This window comes from Oryzias melastigma, linkage group LG18 (assembly GCF_002922805.2).
Source record: "Oryzias melastigma strain HK-1 linkage group LG18, ASM292280v2, whole genome shotgun sequence".
In the NCBI taxonomy this organism is placed as follows: domain Eukaryota; kingdom Metazoa; phylum Chordata; class Actinopteri; order Beloniformes; family Adrianichthyidae; genus Oryzias; species Oryzias melastigma.
In genome coordinates, this window is record NC_050529.1 from 16,457,865 (window position 1) to 16,468,480 (window position 10,616).

Consider the following 10,616-nt stretch of genomic DNA (forward strand, 5'->3'; position numbering starts at 1 on the left):
TCGTATAGTATGATTTGTGAGTTTATGTCACAATTTTATTTTTGTGAAACAGTTTATGTACATTTGTGAAATAGTTCACGTGGATTTCTGAATTTATATCACGTGTTTTCATAAATATATATCTGTGAAACGGAGCGTGTGCATTTGTGAAAAAGACTGTCCATTTATGAATCATAGATTGTACATTTCTGAATTATGAAACCGATCTGACAAGATCTGATAAACACCTTGACAGCTCGCGCTGCGCTCGTGCGCCGTCCTCGCGCGCACCTTGATTGTTGTCAGTTCGTCCCCCCCTCAGACATTCGGGCTTTCTTTGCACGTGGCGCCAGCAGCAAACTTTCCCTCACAGCTGTGTGCGCGCGCGCGTGATGTCACTGGTCGGTGTTCCTCCGTCTCGTCTGCCTAATAGCCTGACCCCCCGGCGCGCCGCTTTAAAGGGAAGACAAGAGCGCTGAGTCAACGGATCGCGGGGGCAGCCGGATGCAGCAGTCGATGTGTGGTAGTCGGGGACCTGCTCTCGAAGGAGGATGGTGCTTGTCACGCGCTCGGAGTCTCTCCCCCGCTCCTTTAAGTTCTAATCGATAAGCATTAAGATCTGCTTTCTTCTGGACTCAGCGCGCGCGCGCGTGCAGCCTGCGCCGTCATGGACTGATGGGAGTCGAACCCTTGACTGGTGAGCGGTCGTGCGCCAACTATGCATAGGATTCTGCAGCGGAGGCGAGTGCGCAAGCTGCGCGTCGTCTGGGCGTCCCTGGCCGTGGTGGCCGTGTCCCTGGCGGCGTGCAGCGCGCTCTTCACGGCGTGGACCTGGCGCCAGACGCGGGACCTGTCCCAGTCCTTCCAGATCCTGCAGGACCGCCTGGAGCAGGTCAGCGCATCCACGGACATTTCTGCAACTTTTGACAGGCATTCAAATGTTATGCAACTTTTTTTTTTTTTTTGCAGCTGTGGTTACGGGAATCGTCGCGGGGGGTGTGTGGTCAAACACTTTTGCCCCATTTCTCTGCAATTGATTTAACAACCTACCCTTTTTACGCACTGACTTGGCAGGTTTAAACGTCCCGGTGCCAGTGCCTCTGACGGGGGTTTTATCTTCTAATTTAATGCAAAGGTTCAGGTATTTGGCTCCGGAGCGCGCTGTGCCCCCACAGGCTGCACCGAGGCGCAGCAACAAGTGTAAATCATCTACAGCTTTTAGAAAGGGCGGATTTTACGCACGGATCCGCGCGTAAAAGTCCGATTATGAGGAATCTGCAGAACCGGGCTGCTCTGGGGTTTCAGATCAAGGAGGCAGGTTGTGGGCTGTTGACAAACCTGCACACACACATTTATATATATATGTCGGACACGTGGAGTGTTGATGCTGGAGCCTTTCCCGTGGGGGCCCCACTCTGTCCATTTGACCATTTGCCAACTCTGCTGATGAGAGCCAGCGAGCGCGTCTGGAGAGTGAAGTGCACGTCTCTGTTTCTCATTTTCACAGTAGCAATCACGCTTTTTTTTCCTTAGGCAACCTCTCTCCATACTCCAAGACCTCCTCCAGCAGTCCTCTGTTGGGGCCCCTTGCCAAGGACTTGAAACTTTTGCTGGCTTGACAAAAAAAAAGAAGAAAAAAAAAAGAATTTCTTGGAGACACACTAGAGAGGAACGTGAAACGTCTGAAAACATGCGTTAGATGTCGCAAGCGCCCTTTGAGGAAGTGGGGAATGTGAAGCCAGGCTGGCAGCTTATGTGGCTGGCTGGTTAGGCTCCCCTTGTGGCAATGTGGGTTCCTTGCCAGAGAAGCCATAACAAACAGCTTTTCTCTCTCTCATCCAACAGGTCAATACGCAGAGGAAGGCCATCATTCAGCTCATTCTGGAGAAGCGGGAGCTGCTGCTGGACCGAGTCAAGAGAGATGGTACGGAGAGGTCACCAAAAACTCCACACTGAAGATTTGTTGTGTTTTGGCAAAGGATGTCAGACGGCCATTTTTGGCCCACATGCCACTTTGGTCACAACCGGCGAGCCGCAGGCGCTACCCGCTGCTAAAAGTTGACACAGGAAAAAGTAGGCACTCAGAAATTACAGGTCTGACCAGGAGGCCCAAAAATCCAGCTGCTGGAGGAGGAGTGAAGCCTCTCTGTGCTCTTTTTTTTCCCCTTGGCAGGGAAATAGATCTTTTCTCCTCACGACTGCGATTTGTTGTGAAAGCAGGGATATTTGATGAGCTATCACGGCGGTATTTATAGCCTCTGCTGGTGTCACCATCACGGGACCGCTCCATCGTCTGAGCCCACACAGCGGATTTAAACGGAAATATCTACAGAACAATCTTTAGTAACTGATATCTAAGTTTGGCCGCGGCGTTCAGAAGTCTTGGTGGATATTTCAGCAGGACACTGCTGTTATGTTCTGGGTCGTAACAGACAGCTCCAGTCAGGAAAATGAAACCAGCCGGAGGGCTTAAAGCTTGTAAATCCAAAGTCTACACAGACGAGTGATTTTTTTCAGGGACTTGATATTTTTGAATGAATTGCGGTCCGTACTTAAAGTTTAGCATTGGAAATCCCTTCAGATGGCTAAAATAAACCGTCCGAGCTCCAGCTTTTCAGCATTGTGCTTTATTTATTGTATTTACCAGAGGAAAGGTCACAGGAGTGGCTTCACTCTTCTCTCAAACGACCTATTGTTGGGGTCAAAAGCAGCCAGAGGAGCTTTTTTTGTCTCCCAGAATGTAATTTTTCTTATTTAGCCCTTTAGCTCCTCAGTTTATTCTCAGCCAGTCCCAAATGGGTTTATCTGCAGTTTACGTGGCCCCACAAATGTTTGCCCACATTGGCTTAAGTGGGCACTCAGTCTGTGAGCTCGCTACGCTAGCCAGCCTCCTGCTGGACAGGGTAGCACGCTAGCTTGATACAGCAAAGCTTGCTAGCTCAGTACAGCAAAGCTTGCTAGCTCAGTACAGCAAAGCTCGCTAGCTTGCTACAGAGGAGCTTGCTAGCTCAATACAGTGAAGATCGCTAGCTCGATTCAGCGAAGCTTGCAAGGTCGATACAGAGGAACTTGCTAGCTCAATGCAGCAAAGCTTGTAAGCCCGGTACAGCGAAGTTTACTAGCTTGCTACAGAGAAGTTCGCGAGCTTGCTACAGAGGCGCAAGCTAGCTTGATACAGTGGAACTCGCTAACTCGATACAGTGAAGCTCACTAGCTCGATACAGCAGCTTGTTAGCTCAACACAGCGGAACCTGCTAGCTCAATGCAGTACAGCTTGCTAGCAAAATACAGAAAAGCTGGATAGCTCGATACAGCAAAGCTCGCTAGCTCGATACAGAGGAGCTCCATACAATAGAGCTTGTTAACTCCATACAGCGTAGCTCTCTAGCTAATACAGTAGAACTTGCTATCATGCTACAGCAGAGCTCGCTAGCTCGCACCAGGGGAGGTTGCTAGCTCAATACAATGGAGCTCACTAGCTTGATATAGCGAAGCTCGTTAGCTCGATACAGCGGAACTTGATACAGTAGAGCTTGCTAGCTTGCTACAGAGCCTCTCGCAAGCTCGATACAGCAAAGCTCACTAGCAAAATACAGAAAAGCTCGCTACAGGGGAGGTCACTAGCTCGATACAGCAAAGCTCGCTAAAATGCTGTCGTGGAGCTTACCACCTCGCTACAGCAGACTGCACTAGCACACTATGCTGTCCACCAGGCAGCTGGCTAGCGCAGTGAGCCTACTCACCAAGTTCCCACTTAAACCAATGTGGACAAACCCATTTGGGGCTCATATTTTCTACCACTTTTAAACCATATGGGAGCCTTTCTGGCTGTCTTTTGTCCATCTTTGGTGTTTTCTTTCCTCCTACGGGCCTCACAAAATTTCACTTTAGGAAAAAAATTGAGCTTTAGGAAACATATTTGGAAGGGAAATCCATCTGTTAACATAGTTTAACTTCATCTCACATCAACTATGATACAGATGGGAACGATTGTGTTATCAAATCAAAGATAAAAGGACATAATTGTTCGTTTCCGTGCGTTCTTTACACTCATATTGTCTGTCTTTGCGTTTTAAAGGTGGAACGGCACGAGGGCGAAATGGAAGTGGACGGAAAGCGGCGTCTCATTTTGAGAGTAAGTGGCTTGGCAGACCTCTTCTCGCCGTCTCATGTAGCATCTGCTGAAGTGTTTTCAATATCACTCTCCTATATGACTCCACGCATAAAACCCCTAATTGACTTTCCTCTTTCTCTGACTCCTCCGTTGTCTCTGACGTTCCAACAGTCACCAAGGTTTCTTCTCAGCAAGGTAAGAGTCACAAAATCAGGGAAAGGATTTTTTCTTTTTTTTTTTCTTTAAGAATGTGATGAATTTTTAGGGATATGCATGATTGTGTTTCATAGTGGGAGATGGTGGAGTGATAAAGGGCTGGGAGGAGAGGACACTGAATATGAGCAAAGCAGTGAGGTACAGCAAAGAGCAGGGTACCTTCATCGTGGAGAGGGCAGGCGTCTATTTCCTGTTCTGCCAGGTGAGTTTCAGACAACTTTTAGTAATAAAAATTTAAATTAAGATTATTTAACATTTTTTGTCATTAATTTCTTCACAGAAGCTTTCATATGTGCACATACTAACCAACAATACCTAGTTTCCAGAAATTAGCCTTTTCTGAAAAAAGACTATTAATCAGTTTTATGGCAAATTTTAACTAATGTATCCTTATAATATGCCTTCATATCAGCATACATTTTTAATTGATTCAGAAAGTTATATTTTATTAAAAACTGATCCTTTATGCATTTCTACCATCAACTCGTGTTCAATTTTTGCTGTTTTTGGCAACGACACGCCTCCTATTGCAGCAATGTCTGTTACGTCACCAATGGGTAAACTGGACCAGAGTCTAGGGATCAGTGGAGACAATAGCATTAAAACTGGACAACCAAACATAAAAGGAACACAGTTTATTAAAATAAACAGAAACTTGTGTCCTGAAATAAAGCAAGAAATAATTAGTGGGTATGGTAAAAAGAACAAATCAAAACAGAGTTGGGACCTTGGCCAAAAGAAAAAGAAGTCAGGGAGACTGCTGACCCAGCCATGACGACCGTCGGAGTCAGCAGCTCCCTGCTAACGGCTGCCTAAGAAAACTACCTAGTCAAAATAAATTAAACAAAGCCCGCAAATCAGAACTACCAAGGTCCAACCCCAAACTAACACCACACAAACTAAACCCAGCCTGATGCTCTGCTCCCTGCCTGACTTAAATATACAGCAGCTGCCAATCAAGGCACATTGGCCACACCTGCCAGGTGAGCCAACTGGATGGAAAAGGAGGCCAGACAGCAGCAGGACGTGACAGTCTCTTCTGATTGGATAACTGGATGAAGTGCAGCTGAATCTGTCCCTCGTTCAGGCTGTTGTGTAGATAACCTCATGTTTTCTCGTGGGAGCTAAAAGCATCCCATTGCGCTAAAACACAAACAAACAAGAACAAATAATAAACTGCATCCACTGCAGTCTGGTAAACACAAGAAACAACTGTGATGTTGTTACACACTCTAGGGGTGTGTGAACGTATGTAACATGAAAACAAACATCATTCAACTGTATTTAAATGCTGAGCTGAAGGTGTTCGTCCAATCAGGTGCCTTTGACAATTTAGGCACTAATCTACAAAGATAATAGAATGAAAAGAAAGACAGAAAACCTCCTATGTAAAAGAAAACAGACAGAAAGGTTCCAAAAGTATAAAAATAATACCAGTAATAAATAAATATGACTTCCTTTATAACAGACTTTTGCAACAATTTGTGACTTTTTAATTTAGTGGCTTCAATTTTTGCTTATTTATATTTAGTTTTTTAATTATCCTTCTTTTTCAATTTTTTTTAAACTTTGTTTAACACACACAAAAATATAACTTTTGATAAATTAAAAAAAGACATTATATTGCTACTCCCAAGCAGTACAGAACTCACACTTATGAATCTCACCATGTGAGTGCTGAGACTACCTCACACTGTCTGGTTGTTTTTATCCCTCTTTTTGACATCGGAGGTTCAGAATAATAAATCATTTTAAAAAATAATTCATAAGGAAAGGTTATTTAATAATAAAAATGGCATTCTGTACTAAAGTAAATAAAAAAAATATAGGTTTTACCTTAAAAGTTGTGTTTATTATACAAAAAATTACATTACTTAAATATATTTGGGTTAGCTTTATTGAAAGTCGTTTAATAAAATGTTAGCTAGATCCACATTTGTTTGCTAACACTAGAACAAAAATGACTGATGAGTGTAAATGAGCATTTATGTCTCTTTTTTCTCAAAACATTCTTATTTTAGCACTTAACATTGTCTCCAACTTAATGTAATTACATAATATTTATTTAAAAGACAAGCTGTCGCTACTTGCTAATTTTTACAGCTAAAAGTTAGCACGTTAGCAACACAACACAGTTAAAGGATCATGTTTAGCTTGTTTTCAGATGGTTTTAGCTAATTTTTTGAATGCTAACTCTGTAATATGCATTTTGATTTTACAGAAAATAATCATCTTGAAGAACTAGCTACTAAATCCACGAGTCTGCGCTAATGCAACAGGGCTAGCATCAAAACAGAAGCTAAAGGTCCAGATGTTTTTAGAAGTTGGGGCTAAAATCGGTCCTAGCTTAGCTGACTAAATCTTATCAAGGAACTGAATATTTTGAAATATGTAACCTATATTGGACTTACTGAGGTGCTAAAACAGTTTATTGACAATGTTTTATAACTTTAACAAAATCAATTTTGAACTCATATTTAATCTGCCCCTCCTTTGATCTGGATTTTTCTATTTTAAGTGGCGATACCGAACTTTTAAAACTGTTTTTTTTCACTGTTTTCCTCTTCAGGTGCTGTTCAACGAGCAGCAGTCTCAGTACGTCAAGCTGGACGTGGTGACCAACGGCGTCCGGCCGCAGAAGCTTCAGTGCATGGAGGGCTACGGGACGACCCCCTCTGCCGGGCCGCACTCCTTCCACTTCGTGAAGCCCTGCCAGGTGTCCGGGCTGCTGCGATTGGACAAAGGCACGGAGCTGCGCGCCGTCACCGGCCCGTCCTTCAGCCTTCACCCTGTAGCCAATCATGTCTTCAGCATCTTCAAAGTCAACTGAACCTCAGAGCTCACAACTACAAGTACACAAACTCATCGAAGGCGCTTGAGGAATATACACATTTTTTCTATGGATGATTGACATATTAAGGATTTTTCGTACGGAGTTCATTCATTCCTATATATTTGCATTTAAAAGAACAAACTTTTGGAGATTCTGGTGGATTTTTTGGTGGCTGTTTTGGAACAAAGCTTTGGATGAAATAAGCCTATAAACTGTGTTTTCTGCACCTTAAAAGTCAGACTATGGAAATATACGGACGACTGAAGTGTCTACAAGGGCTTAAACCACACATTTCTGTGCGAATGATTCCTACCAAATCAGAAACACTTTATAGCCAATCCTACGGTCTTTCCAATGTGATTACATACGTGTGAATATGTATTTTGTCTTCATATTTGTCAGAATGTGTCACGCTAGCAGGCTAAGAGGTAAGCATTTGTAAACAATGCGACGTGAATTCTCTGCCTGAAGGTGGGATGATTGTAAAGTTAAGAAAAGATGAAATTGATGCTTCTTCTTCTCTGTATCCCGGCTGGTCCTCACGTATCTGATGATGCAATGAACATCACCACTGATCTGATGGGTGAGTCAAGCAGTAGTGGAATTTGAAGTGAATTATTATTATTATTTGCTATTATGTTTTAAAAAACTATATTTTTTATAAGTGGTTCACAATAGTAATTATAATATAAGAAAAAAAGCGACACACTTTGGACGATCTTTGTTCTGTTCGTATTGGTGTATCATCATCAGTTTTTAGACTTTTTGGATCCTCATCTATTCGAGAACACAGTCGACTGTTTTAATAGAAGTAGTAAAAAAATGTATTATTAGAGTCATATGATAAATGTTGACGTGTGAATGCTAAACAAATGGGTGGATCATGCCAATTTTTCACAGCAGCCTGAATAAAACGTTTTTAGCACACAAGTGTTTGCTTGAACCAAAGCTTAAGCCTCCGTTTTACCCATAATTCCATGCTTTTTTTCTGCTAATTAATCGTACAAGAGGTCCTAACCCTTTAACATCAGATCTTTAGCTCTAGTTTTGATATTCTTTTGACCAACTCTTTAAATGTTTCCACAATTTACGTGATTACAGCAGATTCTGTTTTTTTCTGCGTAAGAATCAGCTGATCTGGTAAAATAGTCGAAGAGTTACATGTCAATATCTCTGGTTTTAAAGGATTTATTGTTGCTTTTTTAGACAAAAAGTTTGATTGAAGATTTCCAAGATCTACAAAACAAAATTACTTCAAATAATTACACATGCATACCACAATTCTTTGATCACTTATATAAGTTCAAATAGAATCCAATGTAAAGTGTTGCATATCAACACTTTCTCTGCTTTAGAATGCCTTTGAATTTCGTTAATTGTGTAAACAGTGGCGTTAAAGGGTTAAACATCTTGGAAACCTTTTAAGAAGACGGTACAGAAAGTGACATTACTGTGTGAGGAAAGGCTGACCCTTAAAACACTTTTGTTAAAGACAAACGTTTAAAAAAATGTCAGGAAAGCTAATTATCATTATGTGACTATCTTGTAAGTAAACTCCAAGAATTTGTGGAAATTGTGCTAAATTTAGTAAGATTTTAAGTGAACTATATCACCTAAATCATATTCAAATGGAGTGTTCTCTTCGATATATACAACCCTAGCTAACATTAGCATGCTAGCTTAAATCAAAAACTCCTTTTAGCGTGTTTAGGCCTCCAATGTTCAGATTTTTTTTTCCTTTGCAGAGTTTTAGAAATATGTCATAATTGCATCTTCTGAAGCACTCAACAAAAATTAAGCAAAAAGCAGAAGCAGTGATGTGAAGATTTAATAGCCGTTAGCATTAGCGGTTAGCAGTGACGTGAAAAACACTAATAGCCTTTTTCTCACGTTTATGAACACATTTTTGACGCACAGCTTTTTTAGTAGATCATTTGAACTTTCTGCTGTATTTATTGATCATTTTTAACCCATTTTAAACAGATTTTCTTTACTTTAGCTCTATTTTTTCTTAAATAATTTTAGAATACCCATCTAAAAACACAACAAAAGTTTTAATTTTTATGTTTAGCTATAGGCTGCATCAAATATTGTGTAGTGTCTTATAATCATAGAATATTGTTCACTATTTGCTACACTTTCAGTGAATAGTATTTTTGCAGTTTTTAATAAATATTTTGGGCAAAACCCCCCAGAAATGTAACATATTTGTTCTCTGATCAACTATCTAATTTTACCCTAAGGTAAAAAAATAATAATAATAAAAAAAAATTGTAGCCCTTTCACTTACAGAAAACTCAAATTTTTGTGTCAAATTTTGCCTTCTTTTTCCTTTAGGAAGAAAAGAAATTTTTAAAAAGTTTTTGGTGCGAAAATTCAACAGTATTTTATTTAATTCAAGTCAAGAGACTTTAAGAAATAACAATAAGGTGAGAAAATATCACAAAACCTCTAGTAATAATGATAAAATATATCAAATGTCTTTTATTTACATACTAACAGTATAGAAAACCAAGTGTTTGACATGCTGCTTCTATTGTACAGTGTGTATTTCTGTCGGTGGGGTTCAGTCCTCCCACTCTTGTTTATAAGTAGTTTTTGTGGCTGGACCGCACTGGTTTCTCCTCAGCACTTTGCTATGACAATCATTGTGTTCCTAATTAGAGTTAAACGTCCACATTTTCAAATGGAAACAGTTGAATGTTTTGTTAAATTTTCTGAATTCCTCTCCTTTTTGTGTTCGTTTTTCCCCTCCTCTCTTTCTGCTGCACACATTTCATCCCTACCTCAATTTTCAGTTCCCAAATTTAAACATGAGCCGCACAGTTTAGGAAAAACACGCAGTTTCCCTCCCCGATTACAAAACGCACACATGCACATAAATAACGCAACACACTTCCCTTCCTCCTATTTCCTGTTTTTTTTCATTTTTTTTTTTTTTATTTAAATGTCAAAGTATGCCACCCACTTTGGAAAGTCATGTCTTCTCATTATTCCACCAATAATCATAATTTTACAAATTTCTCTTAATAAAAAATACAAAAAACTTAAGATAATGTGAGCAGGAAATATAAAACATGCAATATAGGAAAGGATATAGTTTGAAAAATGTTTAAAAAACTATAATAAAAAACAAATCCCTTTTATGAAACGATTATCAGCCTATTTTATTGCCTTTTTATTTCTTTTAGATTAACATAAATAAAAGCTTAAACTACTTTTCAATACATGAGGTCCTTAAAAAGTCGTCTAAAGACAGCAGCAGTTAAATTCCGCCCCCGTCCCGTTTTTATAGTGACCCTATCAGGCTTTTCATAATTTCATGTCATAAAATGAAAATATTGGATGTTGAGGTTAATGTGGTCAGTAAGTAATGATGTACACATGTGTAAAAGTCATTATAAAAGCGCTCTCGGTTTCATTCTTTTTTTTTTCCATCTCTGCACTGATGGGAGTTTTTTATTTAAAAACATA

The 10,616-nt window shown here is 40.3% G+C and overlaps 1 protein-coding gene across 1 annotated transcript; it reads left to right on the forward strand.

Moving 5' to 3' along the window:
- Positions 1 to 115: 115 nt before the first annotated feature.
- Positions 116 to 8,072, forward strand: tnfsf12 (TNF superfamily member 12). The gene is made up of 6 exons (XM_024288780.2): positions 116 to 871; positions 1,825 to 1,903; positions 4,058 to 4,114; positions 4,265 to 4,288; positions 4,384 to 4,511; positions 6,879 to 8,072. The coding sequence occupies exons 1-6, from the start codon at positions 698 to 700 to the stop codon at positions 7,137 to 7,139; spliced, it is 723 nt and encodes a 240-aa protein (XP_024144548.1). The 5' UTR covers positions 116 to 697; the 3' UTR covers positions 7,140 to 8,072.
- Positions 8,073 to 10,616: the final 2,544 nt, after the last annotated feature.